At 46.3% G+C, this 20,476-nt stretch overlaps 1 protein-coding gene across 1 annotated transcript in view; it reads right to left on the reverse strand.

The window, feature by feature from the left end:
* Positions 1–423: 423 nt before the first annotated feature.
* rai1 (retinoic acid induced 1) overlaps positions 424–20,476 on the reverse strand; it is a 54,243-nt gene continuing 34,190 nt past the window's right edge. The window contains exons 2-5 of the mRNA XM_026165075.1: positions 6,094–12,690; positions 5,801–5,894; positions 4,707–4,756; positions 424–2,198 (exon numbers count right to left, since the gene is read on the reverse strand). Coding sequence (XP_026020860.1) covers positions 2,190–2,198; positions 4,707–4,756; positions 5,801–5,894; positions 6,094–12,612 — 6,672 coding nt within the window. The 5' untranslated portion in view covers positions 12,613–12,690 and the 3' untranslated portion in view covers positions 424–2,189. The remainder of the gene's footprint in view (positions 2,199–4,706; positions 4,757–5,800; positions 5,895–6,093; positions 12,691–20,476) is intronic.

The following is a 20,476-nucleotide window of genomic DNA, read 5'->3' on the forward strand; positions in this document are numbered from 1 at the left end:
AGTTAGTGTTGCCATCCTATAACTCCTCTGACCCGCAGCGTCAAGAAGACCTTTTCTGGTGTTTAAACCTTCTGTTTGTGAGAGGCAGCCAATCAGAACAAAGTTGACTTAATTATTGTTTCAGTGAGAGGTTGAGATGATGTTTTGAAATGTGACTGATGCAAAGCTACTCTAGCAGAGTCCAAGAACAAACGTATGGAGCTGAAGATGAGCATTATGGGTCCTGTTAATTATAATAAATAGCAGAATGTTTCTGTATGATTTCTTATCATGTTAAGGATTAACTGTTTTAAAATATGGCTTTTTAAGCATTGTCATTATTCCTCTTTCTAATTTGTGCCCTTGAGTGGCCACTCTGCACAGAACCACAATTTACATGTCTTACTGTCAGTGCGTGTTGAGTGAAGACAAAAAGAGCAGGCATTGGTCATAGCAGCATTGAAAGGTGCTGGTATATTTAACATTGGCGTTACAAAAAACATTTCAAACAGAGTGATGCTGTGTCATCAAGTCCAAACAAATAGACATGAAAATCAATAAACGGCATGCTCCCACTTAAGACAAGTGACATTCCCAAAAAAGGTTTTGTTTTTTTTTCATCAATGGATTCTTTTAATAACATTTTATAAGCAATAACATATTCCATTTTATAGAAAATAAACATCTCTAGGAAATACTATACACAATTATATTAGTACATCACATTTTACATTTAAACAGCATCAAATACCTATATACACCATTAAATAATGAGCTTCATAAAAGAGAAAGTTTGGTGTGGCATTTTTGCACTTTCTTTTATGCCCTAATACTTAAATATGTCTCCTTTTGAAAATGACCGGTACTTTAACTGACGCCCCGCACGGGGCATTGTTATATAGCATGGCGGAGTGAAAAGAGGCTACATTTTTCGATACACAAACAGATGGGTGTGTGTGTGTTTCATGACATCAGGATTGAATGCACGTCTTTCCTCGCGGCTGTGGTGTGCGAAATAATCTCGAAATGTTGTTAACAGGTAATACTTCTTGAACTGTACATAGATATGAAGTGGATGGACTGACTCCCGGTGGGTCCTCTGAGCCCTCGTCTGCAGCTTGTCGAGTGATGATGGTGGTGTCTGCTGTACATACTGACTGTGCGCACAGTTGAAGTAAACTCTTAAACAGAGTTCATATTTTTTTTTCTCATTTTCATATATTTATATATATATTTTTTAATTTCTGAATAGCACAAAGCCGGACATATACCAAGGGTGACGCAATGATGTTTAGCCATAATGCACATCAAAATACAGCTCCCGAGATAAGAGCCGTATATTAAAATACTGCGTCCATTTTTTTTCCTCAACTCTTCAGTATCAGAATATTTCGAGCCTGTGAAGCACATCATCATCATCATCATCATCACCATCATCTTGTACGGTTTCCTCATCCTCACCTGTTTTATTTTGTCTCTTGTTTTAAACACAAACGCGCACATTGAGATACATCCAGTGGTTGGCTGCTGTTTTTTTCTTTTCTTTTTTTTTTTTTTTTGACGCGTGACATCTTGAGTTAGAGAAGCAATTCTTCATACTCCCACAGACACATATGCACAAACACACTGATGGTGTGCTTGGAGAATGACAATTCTATGGTTATCACATACAAACACATGCGCGCACTCTCACACACACACATACACACGCACATATGCACCTCTTGGCCCACAGACAAGGTGGCCAGAGGGATGTCCCTGTCCAATCAGTGTCCGTCGAGTGTCTGAATATGATAGCAACCCATCCGAAGGCAGAACACACACATGCGTTCCTCGCTCTGCATTTCAAACGGGTCCCCATGTGCACTGGCCTTAGGCGCGCAGTCTCTAAAGCGCAGCCTACCCTCCTGTTAAACAGTGTCACTGCCTTCTGCCTTGCAGTCAGGGGCTCAGTTGAGAAAGCACATTTCTAGGGCGGCTTCAAGGAGCAGCTGTTCTCTGCAGAGGTGTTTTTCCACTGTTTGTATTGCTCCTAGCTCCACTTCAGCGCTGCCTTTTAACCCTCGCCCAGCCGTGCTGGCTGGCGTGCCTGTTCGTCATCAGTCGTCACCGTGTCTTTAGGAATAGGGAGTGGATTTTGCCTCGCTGGATCGGTGTTGTCTGGCGGAGAGGTGATGGTGTTGGCGATGAAAGTGATACACAGGAATATCTTACAGGTCCTGTGAAGGAAGTGCACAGATGTAAACACAAAGTCAAAAACACAATTGGGATACAAATGTGTGAGGTGTGCCAGAAGTTTTCCTTCCTCGCCCAGAACTCTTGAGCTCTTTTCTCATCATTTCCTGTGACTTGTGAGGCTTTTTTGTGCTCGAATTTAAGCACCTAAATTCTTAAAAGCTGCAGTAAATGTGCAGACAGGTAAACTGCAAGCGTAGGCGTCTTCTGTGCAGATGTTGGTATAATACAATGCTGAAAGGGATTCTGTGCAGATTTGCAGAGTGAAGGCATTAAAGCAAGCTGGCTCTGGTGTGCTGGAGTGGGGAGATGGATGCAGCTGACCAGTGAACCAGCTCGCCTATGAAAGACGCAGCAGGAACACCTCTAAATTGTGCTGGTGTGGTGGTTGAGCACTTTCTTTCCCCCTTCTACTCTTCTGCATCCCCTGATATCTCTTCCACTGTCTCTCTCTCTCTTTCTCTCTCTCTGAACTGCCAGCTGCCCATCCTTATGCCCTGGATTCAGACCAGCAGCATTGCTCTCTCTGTTTTATCTTTCTACTTTCAATCCTTCTACTTCCCCCCTTCTCCTCCCTCCTTAAAGCCTACCTCTCACTCCTTTTTTTTCTTTTTCCTCTCTGGTACAACTCATTTTCCTTCACACCTTCAGTCCCGCTTGTTTTCTCCCCACCTCTCTATCACAGAGTGTCGCTCCCTTTGCTGCTCGTCTCTCTTGTTGCCCTCTTTTTCTCCTTCTATCTCCGTCTCTTTCAGCCTGCCACTCTCTGATGTAACTGCCCCCATTCGTCTTTTGTTCCCACTCAGTTGCAGCACAAAACGCTCTGTTTTTCTCTTTGCCTGTCTGTCTGTCTTGCGTTCGCTATGTGTATATGTGTGCGAGCTTCCAGGCAACCTGTTAATGAACCTGCGTGGACTCTCACAGTGTGTGTCCGTTAGCACTGGACAATCCACAGCTGCAGGCAGTGCGTTTGTGTGCATTTTTTCCCCCTCAGCCCTGAAAGCAAGTGAACGCAGGCGAAAGGGAGAATTTCTTAGGGGGACCCATGGGTGGGGTGGTTGTGTGCTTGTGTCTGTATGTGTGCGTACGTGTGTCTCTGCTCTTCCCTTTGATTAAGCCGCTCGGCGTAAATTGGCACGGCACAGACCCCCCCCCCCACACACACACATGCAGACCTTCAGATCCCTCAGCTGATGACAGCTCTGCCTCAGCCTGCTAACAACAATCTATCCCTCTCTGACTCGCTCTCCTTTTCTCTCCGTTTCTCACACGCTATTTCTGCTGCTTAGACGTGGGAGTTGAGGTGAAGAGAGGAGTGGAGAAGATGACAAAGAACGAGGGAGAATGGGATGAGGAAAGATGAAGGGAGGACGGCTGAAAACGGAAAAGGGAGCTCGCAGGAGATGAGAGGTGAACAGAGTGAGAGACTGGAGGGGGGAGAGAGCTGGAACAGCAGGGTAGCAGCGAAGCAAAATAAGGGGAGCGGAGGGGGGGAAAAAGGAGGAAGGGAGAGAAATAATGAGAGAAAGGAGAGCAAGAGAGAGGGAAACGGTGGAGAGAGCATGTGGGGAAGATAGCAGGCAGTGATGGTGGGTGGGGTGTTTTGATCAGCAGCCAGCTTTTCATCCCTGTCAGTCTGCACAGAGGAGAACAGGAAAGGAAGAGGAAAAGAGGAAAGGAGGGAGGGAGGGAGAGATGCAGAGCGGGGAGGGAGGATGGGAGGCTACTGCCACTGCTGCCTCAATGCACCGCTGCTCCCTGCTGAATGTCAGCATCTCTAGCACCCCCTCCCCCTCCACACTCCCTCCCTCATTTGACCTTCCTCCTTTTGCCATGCAAACGCATCGCCACCAGATGGCGTCTGCCCTACAAGGAAGAATTGGACGTGGAGGAGACCATTCGAATGAACTCGGAGAACAGTGACCCTGCAAATGCAGCAGTTTGAAGTCACAGTAGCAGGCGATGGTAATAAAATGAAGGGCGCTCGTTGATATGGTGATTTTAACTCGCCGAGGTACACTGGGTACACGTTGAATCGGTAGGAAGAGTCTTCATGTGGCAAAGAGAAAAAGGTACTTTATGCCAGTCTACAATGAACATCAGCTGTGTTTTTTCTTTGTTTTTCTCTGCTTTACAGGAACTGACGGTTGTGTTTCCTGTTCAGCACCATATCATCTGTTCAGCCAAGGTGCTGCTGTTTGTTATAGAAATGTGTGAATTCAATTTTTTTTATCCCTGTGCTGAGGAGGTGGATAAAGAGAGGGGCAGGGGATGGTGGGGGGGTGTTGCTGGCGGCGTTGGTGTTAGGATCGGAATGGAAAGGGAGGCCAGGTGAGGAGAAAGAAAAACTGAACTTGTGTGCTTAGGCATATGTGTAAACACTGATATCTGATGTTGCCTGTGAAATGCTGGGGAACTGTTAAACTAACTGTTAAAGCAGGACGAAGTAATAAAGCATGCTTTCACTAGTTTAGTGGGTTTTTTTTCCTTACCTCGTGTTTAGGACATTTGATGGAGAAGTCATCCTCGTGGAATGTGCAGCCTGTGCAGAAAGAGAAAAAGCAAAGAACAACAGAATGAGGTGTGAAATCTCAGATTCACATTTTACTTTGAATAAAAAACATACCAGGAGGCTAATCCTGACAACAACAACAACAACAACAAAACAAACCCACAGCTCTCCTCAAAAAGCACAAATGAATGGAAAAAAAACTGAGCTAAATAAAAGAGCGATGCAAGCGAGGGAGAGCATCAGAGGAAAGAGGAAGACTGAGTGGATACGTTGCAATGCAGACAGGCAGGCAGGCAGTCAGATATGGCTGGTGCACTCAGCGGGATTAAAAAAGGGCCTCGCTCTGCTCCCTGTGCTGGCTCGGCAGACGTGGCAGACCGTTTAATCCTCGCACTGTACTTCCTTGGCATGAGATAATATAAGGGGGAAACCATGTTACACATATGCTGGCACACGGACACTCTCTTGTATTAACAGCAACCACACACGAGCGCTGATGGAAATGCACGTTGGCCAAGTTGTTATAAGGTGTGCATGGCAGTGTTCTGGCAAGCATTTGGAAAGGAAGGCACGAACATGCAGACACACACATGCACGCTCAGCCTCCAGACAGCAGCAGCGTGGATGGATGGAGCCACAGGGGCTGTGGTCAATAATACACACACACATACATGCAAGCTCAGCCTCCTCCCTCTATCTCTTCGCTTTCTCCTTTTTGCACACTCCAGGGTTCCACTTTCCTCTCATCATTCCCTGTATTCAAAGCTCCCTTCTTCATTCCCTCTCTCTTTTCCTCTTCTGCTCTGCCCTAACACTCTCAGACATCTCTTCTCGCACTCAATAATGCTACTCCTTGATGCATTTCCCCCCCTCTCACTCTCATTTAACCACAACCACTTCCCCTGCACTCTCTTTTCATTTTTCCCACCTATTTTTCTGCAATTGTTCCCTCCCAATTGGCCTCTCATCATTCACATTCCCAATTTCCCTCCTCATTTCTCCCTTCTCTTCTTAGCTTTTTCTTGTCTTTTTATCCCCCTGTTGCTCCCTCCCTCTCTCGCTGTGGTCTCTTACCTATCTCTTTGGCGCAGACATAGTGGTACTTATGAGAGCAGCCTCTCCAACAGCAGCTGAGGGACGCCCCCACAATCTGGCACTTGTAGCAGCTCTGGGGTTAGTAAGACAGATGGACATATGGATCAAGACCAGTAAAGAAACAAACAGTTTGACCAACAGAGGCACATTCAGAAAGGGAGAGAAAAGAGGGGAAAATGTTAAAAGTTTTCAGTAATTCTGAAAGATATTTCTTAGCATCCAAACACATGTCAGATTGGTCTAAGATTCACTGATGATAACTGCTGTCGTACCGTTTGGGCTGAGGTGTTGGCTGCCTCCTTCAGTCCGTATAGCCTTCCAGCTACCATAATTATCCCCTTGGTCCAGATGGCACAGTTTTCATGGGCCCAGTGCTCCTTAGCCTCTGCCTCCATTTGTAGCCTTTGGAACAAGCTTTCATTGCCCTCTTGGCCCGTGGGGGCTCCTGTGTTGACGGCCTGTAGCTGCTTCATCCTCTTGAACCTCTCTCGGAGAGTTAACCTTCGTAGGCCACCTTCCCGACCCGGTCTTTCCATTCTTTCTGCCCGTCGAAAACGCCAGTGATGCCTGCTGCTGCTACTGCTAACACTTCCCTCTTGAGCGGTTGCTTCTGTATTTCCTTCCGTTTCTGGGGTGCCCTCAGTCTCACTCTTTGAGGAGTTGCCCGGTTCTTCGCTGCTGCCGCTGTTGTCGTCGTTGGTCTTGTCCAACTCTTCCCTGAAGGCTTCTGTGTGTGTAATCGTCAAGATTTTCCGTGGAACCCCGTCCTCTGTGTAGTAAGGTCCACATAAATCACCTAAGTCTTTGTAGTTTGCCGGTTTCCCACACAGGCAACATGTCAGACACCTCCCAACGAGATCTTTATTTATTGTGGGTCCCTGCAGCATGGCAGCAGTGTGTGGCACTACCTTTGCAACTGTGAAAGGATTCCTCATTCTGAGGATGCCCTTTTTTCTGCGTCTCTGAAATACGACCGCATCCTCCGCCTTGTTGACTATGGCACACCAGGAAGAAAAGTCTCTTGAGTTGTTAATCCGTACATAAGGATAGAAAGACAGTTTAGACCTTTGATGGATCCATCTACGCCTGATCCTCTTCACAGAAATGGTCTCGGTCTGTTTTTCTGATACTGTCACTACAGGACCGATAACACACGTCTCCTTGTTTTCTGTGATTCCTTTTTCCCTTCTTTCCCTTTCTTGTCTTTCTTTCTCCTCTTTTTCCTCCTGTTCACATCCTGCTGCCCTCACTACTGCCTCAATTACCTCGATGGCATCTTTCATCCCGGGTTTTGGCCCGGGCTTTTTGTGGATCTTAATTGGCTTGCCAGGAATCGGCTCTGTTGAGGCTTTGCTTCTTTTCCTTTTAGCTGGGCTTGCTGATGGTTTTCTGCCTCTTCGAGGTTTATGGATGAGGTCTGTACTGGTAACCTGGGGAGTTTCTATGATGTCATCTGTGCTGATTGGCAGAGGTACTGTGGGCTCTGTGGGGTTGACCTTGTCCTCCACACTCTCCTGTTGCTCGTCTGTTTCAGTGTTAGCCTCCTCAACTAAATCTGTTTCCTCTGAAGAGGACTGGCCTTTTCTTTTCTTCCTCCTTTGTTTCAGGTGCATCTCATGGTTGTTTTTGATGGCCCTTTGCTTTGCTAGTCTTGGTGTTGTAACTATTAGACTCCCTGCTTCCAAGGCTACCACTGAGGCATCTGTACTCTCCACCATGGCCCATCGCTTCCTTTTAGTCCTCACAGACTTGGCGGCAGCTGTAGATACGCCTTCTGAGGCCTCCGGTATCCACTCACCTGGAGCGCTGCCTTCTACTGCGGCCTCTGAACTCCAGACATTATCAGCTAGAACATCCTGCTCTGTCCCTGGTTTAATATCTTCCTGTGTTGCTTCATTTTTATTTACAACCTCTTCTTCCAGCCCTTGTCTCACCCCCTCTAGTGTTGGTGCCTCTGGACTCATGTCTTGCTTTTCTCTGTCTTGTGTCACCTCCACTTTCCTCTCTCCCACCTCAAGTTGCTTCTCTCCATCTTGTTGAGACTCTATCACCTCAGTGCTGTTCGTCACAATAGACGTCTCACCTTCCTTTAAGATACGCTCAGGCAAAGCCTTGGTTGTCATGTCATCAGTCAGACTGCTGTCTAGCTGGGGGATTGGGAGGTGTTTCTTTGAGCTAGGAGATGTAATCTTCTGCACCATGGCCTCATATTTCTGTCCTCTGCCTTTGCGTGGTGGGAGAACTTTTGTTTTAGTGGGGCACTGAGGAGGCACCACAGGCGGGTCACTAGTGATGTCAGGTCCACTGGTGTTGGCCAGAATGTCTTTGGTTATGGGAGTGACCACAGGTTCTTTCTTAGGCGGCCCTCGCTTTCTTCGTGGGCCACGTGTGACCTTCTCTTTAGGTGTTTGGACGGCCTGTTCCACCAGGGCGGGCTGAGGCGGTAACGTTTTTGGTTTGGGTTTTGGACCCCTCTTTCTTTTTAATGGTGTAGAAAGTTCTGAAGTAGGTTTCCGTTTTAGTGGAAGAGGGATCTTTTCCTCAGATTGCTCAGGTGGCATGTGTGGTGTGGGTGGGTCTCCTGTAACTTCATTATCTGTGACTGCAGTCTGAATGGGGGAGAGCATTTGCTCCACAGTTATGAGCTCTTCTTCTTTAAGAGAAACATCGCTGGCTTTAAATTCTGTGACTGTCTCTGTGAGAATATCTTCACCCATATTTTTTTCTTTTTCTTTTGACAGTTTTTCCTGGGAGGGCTTCCTGGATCTCAAAACCATATTTTTGCTCTCGTTCTCTGGCGTCTTTAGCTCATGGTGTGCTTGTTGCTCCTCTTGTGTTGCTCCCTGGTTTACTTGTGATATTGTAGATTTCAGGCTCTTCCTACTCCTGCTTTGCGGCCCCACGAAAGGCTGAGTGGTTTCTTCCTGCTGCAACAATTTAGGTTTAGCAAGTGAACCTTTGGGCCGGCCCACTGGGGCCTTGATGGGTGCAGTGTCAGTGTGGGACAAAATGCCTGGAGACTTGGGTCCAGGCTTAGGTCCTGGTTTTGCACCTGGCTTGAGAGCTGGTTTTGGACCAGGTTTTGGTCCTGGTTTTAATCCAGGTTTTGACCCAGGTTTTGGTCCAGGCTTTGAACCTGGTTTGGGTCCTGGTTTTCGTTTTATAGGAGTCTCAATTTTCGGTGGCAGTTCTGGTTCATTTGGCAGAGGTTTTGGTCCCTGTTTTGGTCCTGGTTTTAGCCCTGGTTTTGGGCCAGGTTTTTGGGCTAGTTTAGGCCCTTGTTTTGCACCTGGTTTTGACCCTGGCTTTACACCAGGTTTTGGCCCTGGTTTTGGCCCAGGCTTTGAACCTGGCTTTGGGCCTGGTTTTCTTTTTACATGAGGTTCGGCTTTAGGTGGCAAATCTTGTGCGTTGAATGAGCGTGTGCACATTCGTGAACGAAAACCATCACTTAGCATTTTGGGAGTCTGACTCACAATAGATTCCTGATGGGCTAGATCCATTTGATCTGAGAATAGCTCGGTTTTGCTTGGAGGCATGCTTGTTTTCTGTGTGTGTGAGTGGCCTCCTTCCTCTTCCTTTTCCCCCTCCCTCTCCAAGCTTAGCTGTTGCCTGATTCCCACACCTGAATGCATGATTCTTCTTCTGCCCCTGGCATGCTTACGTCCAAATGCCCTCGGCTGAGCAGATGGAGCCACAGGTTCTGGTTTGGCCAAAGGGGTTACAGCGCTGGAACAGCTGATGCCTGGTTCCATGTCCTCGTCACCTTTTTTCGGGGAAGGTGGAGTGTCTGCCCAGGAGGGGGCTGAGGGAAGTATTGACTTCCCTGGTAGCTGAGGAGAGTCTGGCTCCAGCACTTTAGCATCACTGTGATCAATATGATCCCTGGCCTGAGATGGAGGTGTTGACTTGTCATTGAGAGCAGAGAAGACTGGCATAGCAGACTGAGGCTGAGGGGCAGTGTCACCAATTGCTGACTCCATTTCAGAGGCATCTGCTGCGGCCGTTACTGCTGCTGAGTTTGGATGGGCAGGTCCCCCTGCAAACTCCTTGTCAGAATGGAGCTCAGCAGTCTGGCTTTCTGTCTTGCTGCCAATATCCCCAGACATCTTTTCTAATTCATCTCTTTTATTCATGTGCTCCTCTTTCAATGACTCGGTCAATTCCCCACCCTTCCCCAGTTCCTCCCTCACCTCTACAGACAGAGGTGGTGAAAGGGAACATTTCTCTTGTTTCTCTGTTTCTTTTTGTTCCTCTGCATTGGTTTTCTCCTTTTCTCTCTCTTCCTCTTCACCCTCTCCTTCATTGTCCAGGTCTCTTGTGTCTCTCTTGTCTGAGACACGGTCTTCCAAGGCCTCAACTTGAGGAGTTGGAGACGTGTTTTCTGAGCTGTCCTCCTTCCCTGTGGAGTATTGATCCTGCTCAAGGTCACCCCTGGAAATGAATGGCAATGTTTTCACTGAGCTCTCAGATGCAGTTGGAGACTCAGATTTGTATGTCTCTGATTTCATCTCCTGGCCAAAATGATCTTTGTGGCTGGAATCAGACAGAGCTGCCGGTGACTGTTCAACCGAGTCTCCTGCATTAGGTTCATATTTAGTCTGGTACACTGTCTCCTCATAGCAGTAGGCTTTTCCTGTCCCCTCTTTGTTTATTTTGCTGTAAACATCTGGACATTTCTCTTCATCTGACCATTTTTCTAGCTTCTTTCCACATTTTGTCGTGTCCACATCTCTCTCACTCTTGTGGTCAGGCGTCTTCTCTGTTGTCAATTCTTCTTTATCAGAAGATTTCTCTGTCCAGGCCGATTCTTCGAAATTCTCTTTGACAGGCTCATTGATGTGCTGCATATCAGAGGGAGAATCTTGTTCTTGCTTCATGGGACTGGGGATTGTAATGCTTGTTGGAGATCTCTCGTCACTAATGCTCTTCACTGGAGTGCTCATGCCATCTCCTCCCTGCCCTGATTGACATCTAGCAGGGTCAGGGGTGAGGTTGTGCAGACCTGAGTCGCCAGACCTGGTAGACATGTCATCGGGAGATGCCATGGAGCATGAAGAGGCTGTGTCGACGCTGAGCTGTGTGTTGTTATGGGCCTGGGCTGGACTTCTGCCCTGGCCAAAGTAGTAGTAGCCCCTGTCCAGCGGTTCATCGCTGCTGCTGGAGTAGCCACCCTCATGGATTTCCATGGGCAGCGGTTGATGCTGTGGGGTACAGTAAGCATCCTGTATAGGTCCCCCACCCACACTGCCACCACTGTCTGGATATGGAGGACTTTTGTATTCCTCACCCTTTTTGGATGATACTGCACTTCCAGCACTGCTGTTGCTTCCGCCACTGCTGCGCTTACTGCCTTTTTTGTTTGCAACCAGGGCCTCTGAAAGCAGGAGCTGCTGTACATTATTAGAGATGCTCTCCACCTGAGAGGTGAGAGCATTCAGACTCCACAAGCTGGGGTTTGACAATAGCTTCTCTGAGAAGCGTTCTTTCATTGTGGGGACCTGCGGTGTTGTGGAATAGCTGTGCGGTATGCTGGGTGAGGGGTGTGAGCGTGGGGGCATCAACATAGTGTTGGCACTGGCTTGTTCCTGCATGCCAGCTGAAGATGATGAAGAGGAGGAGGCTGCTCCAGGGGTCATAGGTGGCTGGCTATACTGGAATGACTCTGGATTGGTCATTAACGGTGAAGGGGTGGAACTGTATGAAGGGGAACGCCCCACAGATCGGGCTGGGGAGTGGCTCGAGGAGGGGCTACAAGTCTGATAATACTGTTCTGGGGACCTGACAGGCAACTCTGAGAGACAGTAGTTTTGTTGGGCTTGGCTATAGTGTTGGTATTTTGGATGGGGTTCCTGGGGGTTGGTCATGGGCTGCTGCTCGTAACCTCTGGAGGGAGGCTGCTGATATCCGTAACTGTTTTGGCTCGACCTGTAGGCCCCCTGCTTCAGATTGCCATGGCTGCTCATTTGTCTGCCATACTGAGAACCTGGAGGCAAGTTGTACCCTTTGTAACAGTGGGGCATAGGGCTGCACTTTTCCATGTATGTAGATGGAGAGGGTGAGTGCTGCGGGTAGTGTAGGTGACTCTGGGGATACATGAGAGGTGAAGGGGAAGGGTTGGGAGGATGGGGCTGGTGGTGGGGGCTAGTATAGACAGGGGTAGAGGGCTGGTGGCACTGGGTCTGGGAGTGGCCCAGCATATTCTGCTCCATGTACTGGGAGGAACTAGGTGCAGGAGTACCACTAGACTCCAAACGTCCAACCATTTCCTGCTCATACTGTGCTAACTGCGCTGGGTCCTCCCACTTCTGCTGGAGGTGGCCCTCGCTCATATATTGGGCTGAATAAGTTCCTGGGCCCATGTGATTACTGTAGCCCCCGGGACCCTGCAGGTGCTGACTGGGATTCGGTGGGGGCACTTTGCTTCCTCTGAATGATTTCTTTGCTTGTGAGGGTGCTGAGCCCCCATTTCCACTCCCATTTCCTCCGCCATTTCCTGGGTAACCAGCGTAGGCTTGCTGGCTGTAACAGTCCTTAGGTCCGCCTCCAATTCCTGGTCCTCCAGTTGTCGGCATGCTTGTCGGGTTTGCCAAGGAATGTGCCTCGTAGCCTGACCTGGTGTGCCCCGGGCCTGGGCCTGGATGTGGACCGGGTCCTGGGTGCGGGTGTTGTGGATGGGGATGATGTGGGTGTTGCCGGTAGGTCTCAAGGCGGGATAATTCATGGGGCTCCTGCTGGTAGCAGGGTTGGTTGCTGTGGTAACCACCGCTGCGCTCACGGAAGGACTGCATAACGTTCTCCGTCTGTAGCCAGAGCAGGGAGGGGGAGGTGAGGTGAGACGGGAAAGGGGAAAGGGGGGGTTGGGGGTTCTGGAGGCAGGGAGAGAGGGAAAAGTGAGAAAAAGAAGAAATGATGAGGGTTAGTGCTGCTGAGCTTGGAATTCAGCTATTCTGCATCTTCTCCTTTGATATTCAGTGTCTAAATCTATTTTTACTTTCACCTGGAGTCAAAGGAAAGTTCTCCCTTTCTATGAGAAACTAATGATGACAGTTTTTGTACTCCGGCTCACAAACATTCAGACACACAGACACAGGTACATGCACCGTTCACTCCTTTAATATATTCACTTCATCATCATAACATGATTACCAGTGTTGGGCAAGTTACTTTGAAAAAGTAAATAATTATAGTTACTAGTTACTTCTTCAAAAAAGTAACTGAGTTAGTAACTGAGTTACCAGATTCTAAAAGTAATTAATTAGTTGAAAAGTAATATTGCGTTACTTGCCTCTGGGGTCCAGGGTATAATTGGCCATTTTAACCACTTTTGATTTTACCTCGACATTTAACCTTTAACAACTATTTACTTTGCCTTGTTTGGTATCATTCTTTTCAGCACAACCTCACGTGTCTGAATTTACAGTTATGTTTTCATTTTGATATACTGTATTAACACAACTGATCTAAAATCAGACAAAAACATCAAATCCGATAAAAAAAAGTGATATTTTCACTGAAACAACCACAAACATGTTCATTGAATCATATTTCATAACCTTAAATGCAAATATAAATTGTGAATTTTAAAATCATATGCACAAGTTTTGCACACAGCAAGTTATTTGCAGCCATTTACCTTTTACTCTTTTTTTTTATAACCATTTCAAACTATTTACAGAACAATCAGCTGTTCTGCATTTTATAAGATGCCACACAAATTATTTGTGCCACTCCAAAAAAAAAAAAAAAATTCTGTCCACTATAAAGGAGAACATCACAGCCTGATACCTGCAGGTCTGACAGCAGCAGGTGCATCACTCCTGTTTTCTACCTGGAGACAACAGTCACCTCATTGTTCTGACACACAACACAAAACTATCCACAACACTACACACTAACTACACAAGACAACACATGAACTACACACTCCAAACATGCTAAACGTCACAAATCTCTCACATCTCAAAACTTGCTCTCTCTCTTTTTCTGTTCTTTCTCGCTCTCTCTCTCTCTCTCTCTCTCTCTCTCTCTCTCGCCGTCACTCCTAAAACTTCCCCCTCTTCCCTAAACAACCAAATGTCATGTTGCCATATCATTTTTTGATTGGTCGACATGGTGCATTTTTCCACCAACACGAACGTGTTAGGGTCCCTTGGTCGTTGACCCAGTGTTTTGTGTTTTTGGTTCTTTGATTTTGTTATTTCATTATATTCTAGCTTTGCTTTACGGGTTTTAGGATTATTCTTAGTTAAGGTTCTCTGGGTGGGGTTTGGTTAGAGTTTTAGTGTTCTGGTTTTCTGTCTGTGTAATCCTTAGTTGCTGTCTCCCCTGTCTACCCTGGTCCCACGTCTCTGTTCCCTCTGTTGTAGTGACTGCATGTGAGTCTGTGTCTTTTTTTCAGTCTCTGTTATGTTTCCTGTTTTACTTTGAAAGTCCATGTCTCATGTTAATGTGTCTGGTTTTGCTTCCTTTGTCTCGTTAGGCCTGATTTGCCCCAGCTGTGTTTCCCTCCTGTTACTCATTCCCTGATTGCTCCCTCTGTGTATTTAAGCCCTGTGTTTCTCTATGTCCGTATTGCGATCTACTGTTTATGTTGCTGTGTGTTTTGTCAGTCCACCGGTGTTAGTTTATTTAGATTTTTTCCAGTTATGTTATATTTGAGTTCAGCATTAAAGCTGTTTCGGTTTAAGTTTGTCTCTGGAGTCTGCACCTTGGGTCCTATTCCTGTCTGCACACAGCCGTCACTTAACAGAACGGGCGTTTTTTTGTTTTGTTTTGTTTTATTTTTTGGTCATAAGCAGAGAGTGCTTGCTAGCGCTGTCCTTAGACAGCAAACATGATGACAATATTGAGGAAAAAACGCGCGTATATTGTTTATCATGACTCTGGTTTTACGTGGCCTATCAACACAATTTAAAAACTGATATATATCACCTTGTTGCTTTGTCATCTTGAAGTGGTCATGTTATTGGCTTACCACGACTACTATATTCGTCCTCAGTCAAACAGCAGCACTCATGCGATTGTTTCCCCCCTAGCCAAAAGTGGGGCCAAAAGTGATTTGTCTACCAGAAAGTGATTGGTCCGCGGGAGCGCGCGCAGCTGCTTAAAGCTGTACAGCTACTTCCGTGCATATATATATATATATATATATATATATATATATATATATATATATATATATATAAGGTGCGGTAAGCTGAACACAGCTTCAGCTGTCTGTTTGTTGAAAAATAGTAACGGACCGCATTTTCTTGTTAGTAACGGTAACGGCGTTGTAACGATAGGAATAGTAATTAGTTAGATTACTCATTACTGAAAAAAGAAACGCCGTTATTTGTAATGCCGTTATTCCCATCACTGATGATTACACAACAATAACTGTGTTGTAGATTTCTTAGAATACTACCAGCTGCTAACTGTTGTTCATACGTGAAGAAATGTGCATATATCTGTGTGTCTCCTGGATCTTTTTTTCAGTCTTTTCACGATGAAAGGTGTCGCACTGAACTTTTGAAATCAGCTATTTATTTATCATATAAATAAATAATGTTTGTACGGGTGTGGGTGAAGATGCAGGCGTGCATAAGCGAAGCCAGGCACATGTTCACAGACTGCAGGTAGGCGGGATAATAACAATGATGTGTGTTTAACGTTTTTAGGAGATTATTTGTAACCGTTTCAGGTCTCAAAACACGACCCACAAACTTCTTGTTCTCCTTATTTTCCTCAAGCTCTTCCAGAAACTACAGTTTCTTACATAAACAAGCATTGTGAAGCAATATTTTCTGGCTTGTTTTTGATGCAGCATTTCATGAAAGGTACATCCAAGCCCTCTTTTTCTCCCTGCCTCTCCTCTCCCTGCTTTCTCTCGCACAGATGCAAACTCCAATTTTCTCCAAGGGGAAGCAGGAAGTGGTACACTCTGTGTTGGTGTGCATGCTCTCAGTACACCAGAAGGGGTTTTATAGTGTTTATGTATGGTATATCTGAGCGAATGAGGGGATGTTTGCCTGTAATGTGTGTATGTGTGCATGTGATGGAGAGGTGCAGGAGGGTGATTGTTTTGTGGTTTTGTTTTTTTTGAGGAGGGGAGGTGCTTTCCTACATTCATATAAAAGAGGAAGGAGGGGTGGAAAGTGTTCTTGCTCTTGATCTAAAAAAGGAAAAGCGTCACCTGGAGACAGAACACTGAGCCTCTGTGAATGTGTGTGTATGTGTTTGAGTGTATATGTGTGTTTGTTGGGGAGCTTCAGCACAATATCCCTGCATTCTACCCACCCCGGGGACAGTGGTGCATCCCACCAGATGCACAGTAGCATTATTCATCACAGAAACACGGAGTGCGTGCGTGTGTAGGAGAAAGCTGTGTGCGAATGTTGCGTACATTCTTGCACGTTTGTGAGTGATTTTATTGGCGTAGGTTTGTGCTGTACAGTGTAGGTGTACAGATGTTGGTACTGCTTAATTATACACAAACACAAATGCACACAGATACAGATTCCCGTTGAGGTGGTGTGTATGTGTGTTTGTGTGTGAGTAGGACACTTGTTTACACAATGACCTATATAACATGCTTGTAGAGGACAAGGACCAAGCCTACCAAGCACAGTGAATAAGATGGCCTCAAACACACTGCATTTGAGTCTGTCTGTCTCTATTCGTCTCCTCAACAGTCCACTCTCAATAAGGATTAATTGGACTTTTAACCAAATGTGTGTATGTGTATGTCTCTCTCTCACACTAAGAAGCAAATAAACCAAAGGAATGCCTTCCCCAATCAATTTACTTCACCTCCATCAGTCTTTTCTCTTGTACCCAAATGCACTCGTGCATATGCCAGTGTCTACATTCCAGGCACGTCTCTCCTCCACCTCTGTGCTGCGCCTCCTCCTTTCATAGCCATCTTCCACAGAGAACCCTGGCACTGTGGAGTTGGCCGACTGCTGCATTTATGGTTGCGCTATGCCACAGCCTCGGTAGGGGTCAGAGAGGAGAGCGAATGAAGGATGCATGCTGAGATCACCAAATCTTCCTGGTTTAGCTGTCTATCAGTCCACCTGCGTCTGTTTAGTGAGGTAGTGCTAACATTGATTTTGCTGGTGCTTGAGCGCAGAGAAAGGAGGATGAAGGTGAAGCAAACACACGTACTGCCCGCTGTCCTTCCTTCTTATTAAATAGACTGTCTTCTTGCGTTTCTCAACACAATGTTATCTGTGCTGGGAAGGTGCTCATCTCCTCCATTATTCCATCATCTCTCCCTTCTTTCTTCTCCTTTTCTCTCTTTCTCTCTCTTTGTTTTTCTCTCACGCGCATTGAATAGAGAGGAGAATGGCAGCAAGAGGGGAAAGACAACGAGACCGAGCAAAATCGGGGTGTGGGAGGGGGAATTGAGTGTGGGGGATGCAAAAGCAGGAAAAGAGTGATAGAATGATAAGTTTGAGGATGAGGAAGATGAGGATGCAGAGGACAGAGGAGGAGCGATGATTGACTGAGTGGGCTTTACAACCTGGGCTCCTGGGAAATATGAGCTCCAGCAAACATCACACACACACACACACACACACACACACACACACACACACACACACACATAGATGCACATACACACCGGGGTCCAATGCATGCAAAATTGTAGATGTGTGGAAACTTACTATGCAGGTCCATAATTAGCCAAATGCTTCAGCTTCACACACAAACATGAGCTGCTACAAGTGATTGATTACCGCGGAGCACTTCTCCACTTCTTATCGAGAAAGCTTCCCTCAAGGCCTTCTCTTTTTTTTTGGTGTGTTACTGTAGATTTGTAAACCATGAAGTCACCTTGTGTATGACTTTCCATATGCATTAAAAGGACGTACACAGCAGGAGTGTCCCATCTCGAGTATTAGAATGCATCGGTCTCCAAATAAAACACATTCAGGATGGAAAGACAGAAGGGAAAGAGCGAGAGGGAGGGAGAGATGGCTGAATCGGATTTTTCCGCTGGATGGTTCATAATGTGCAGAGCTGTGACTGGTTACAGCCTTCATTCGTTTTTTATCCTCTCTCTCCCTCGCTTTCATCGCATCATCTTCAGAGGCAGCTTGAGATGGGATTTATCTCCTTTCTCTATTGCACGCACGCACACACATACACACTTACACACACACACAAACACACAAAGGGAGATACAGACAGCTCTCTCTCTCTCGTTCCATCAACTGTGACTCTGAAGCACTTCTGCTTCAAATCTTTTCCTTGCACTCTGTCTGTCTGACACAAACAAACACACACAGGCACACACACACACGCATACAAAAAAAATGGCGGCATAAAGAGTGGAGGGATGGGACGTCTCCCTGTGTGTTTACCTCCCCAGTCATCTCAGTTAATTATGCATGCAGAGGCAGTTTGCTCGGGAGGTGGAGCGGCCTGGGAGGAAACGCACACACACACACACACACACACACACACACACACACACACACACACACACACACACACACACAGACAAACATATACACGCATCTCATCACAGATATTCACAAAAAGTCACACTTCACCACCACCACCGGAATCATCACAACGCAACCTAGCACCACGCACGCCAAAGCTCGGCTCACATGCTCCTCGACAACCTGACAACGCATTTGAAAATAACCCAAACATGCCATGCTCCCTGCACCCCCTTCCTCTCTTCACTGCACTACACACACACACACACACACACACACACACACACACACACACACACACACACACACACACACACACACACACACACACTCATGTCTAACACATCTGCCTTTAACACCCTGCTTAACACAGCACGCTCCAAAATAACACAGCAAAACCACTCGGCTGCTGCTCCCAATCAGTACGCCGCAATCCCCTCCCTAATTACACACACTTCAGTACGACGCAGAGCGTTCGGATGCCTCAAACTATCACTTGGCCTCTTCAGATTTCCTGTGCGTGCCCTCCCCCTCTCTCTGTGGATGCTCTGCCCTTTAACTCGATCACCTCAGGTTCAACACACTGGACAGGTGGTCAGTCTGAGTGACAGCTTCTCTGCCTCTCTCCTCCTCTCCTGCGCAGTGTCTGCCCAGACAGTGTGGGTGGGTTCCTTCCCAAAGGAGACGCTTAGAAGATGGAAGAAGCCAATATCTGCTCTGACATTTGTCTGTGGCCCACTGTCATGACACACAGCTGGAGGTCACAGGGGTTCACCCGCAGCCAGTCACATAGATTATTGGAGGAGACATAGAAGGGGGCGGAGACCTGCAACTGACACTTATAGACAGACGGGCAGACTGATGGATAGATAGTGGTTGAGGCCTGTTTGAGACTAACTTGAAGGGCCGATTTAGAGGAAACAAGGCGAAAGCTCCTAATTGACAGTGTAGAGTTTATGTTCACGTCAAACCCAAATTTAAGTTTCAGCCAGAAGGGGGAGCCAGAGATAACACAGCCAAAAGAGGCAGATTTGTGGGTTTTTTTTTTTACAGATGTGGTTCTTTCATGTGTTATGGCATTTTTTTTGGTCTTTATTGAAACTGGAGTATTCACTGTAGAAAAATCTAGTATTACATGTGCTGTAGGACGAATTGTGGCACAGTGGCACCTACTGAGAAGTCGTTGCACATGTTGGAGTCATCATTTCCCGCAAGTGTAACGCCACCCTATTGAAATTCATGTTTTACAAATGTATGAATGCAGCGTTCACCGTGTGCTACATGTAAGTGTTCGAAAGCAGCCAAATGTAGACATACGAGGTTACGCTTGCCTCTGCTACTATTGAAGAAGTTCAATGAAGTTCAATGATAATTAGAAGAAAATGAATGAATAGTTAATTTTTCTTGTGTATTTTTACAAAAACAACCTAAAATTGAATCACTTAAAAATTACAGTACAATTTGCATGGAAATTTTACCAGGGATCTGGTTTGACCAAAACGTACGTGATTAAATTTGACGGTTGGTTCAGATCCAGATGTAGATCCAGAAATTTTGTGGCATTTTATGTCAAAAAAATGGAAATACAGATCATTTAAATAAAGAAAAACTGTTAGATGTCATCTAAGTGTTCTTGTGAAAACGTATCAGACTGATCAGGAACTGCTCTTCCCATCTTGGACTGCTCTGCCTAACTAGTCTGTCACCAAATTCCCTGTTTAACCAATTTCATATCCAGCAACATTTTAAGGCTGAAATGCCTCCATATCATCTAAATGTGAGTCTTGTTTAGGTTGATCTTGGAGATGACTTTGATTCCACGTAGGAATCCAGCTAATCTGAGGTCTACATTTGATGTAATTGGAGTTCATGCGTGTGCGAGATGTCGTCTTGTCTCTGGGGTTTGGGGATGACTCATCGGCATTCGCAGACATGACTCTAGACACAAATGTCTGCATGCACACGTGAACTCGTGAACAGCAAGCGCACGCACTCTTCACAGAAGTTACTTAAATGCCTGGAACTGGAAGAATCGAAGCAGAAACTCTTGACTGCAGAAACGCAGACACACACACGCACACCGCTTCAGGTTCAGCGGGAAAGAATAAATAAAGGTCAGAGAGACAAAGCGAGGCAGATGTGTCTGTCTGCAAGCGAGAGAGAAATGCATCAGCCACCACAGCAATCTACTGGGAGGTTTAGGCTCAGAATCCCTATC

This window comes from Astatotilapia calliptera, chromosome 4 (genome assembly GCF_900246225.1).
Source record: "Astatotilapia calliptera chromosome 4, fAstCal1.2, whole genome shotgun sequence".
In the NCBI taxonomy this organism is placed as follows: Eukaryota; Metazoa; Chordata; class Actinopteri; order Cichliformes; family Cichlidae; genus Astatotilapia; species Astatotilapia calliptera.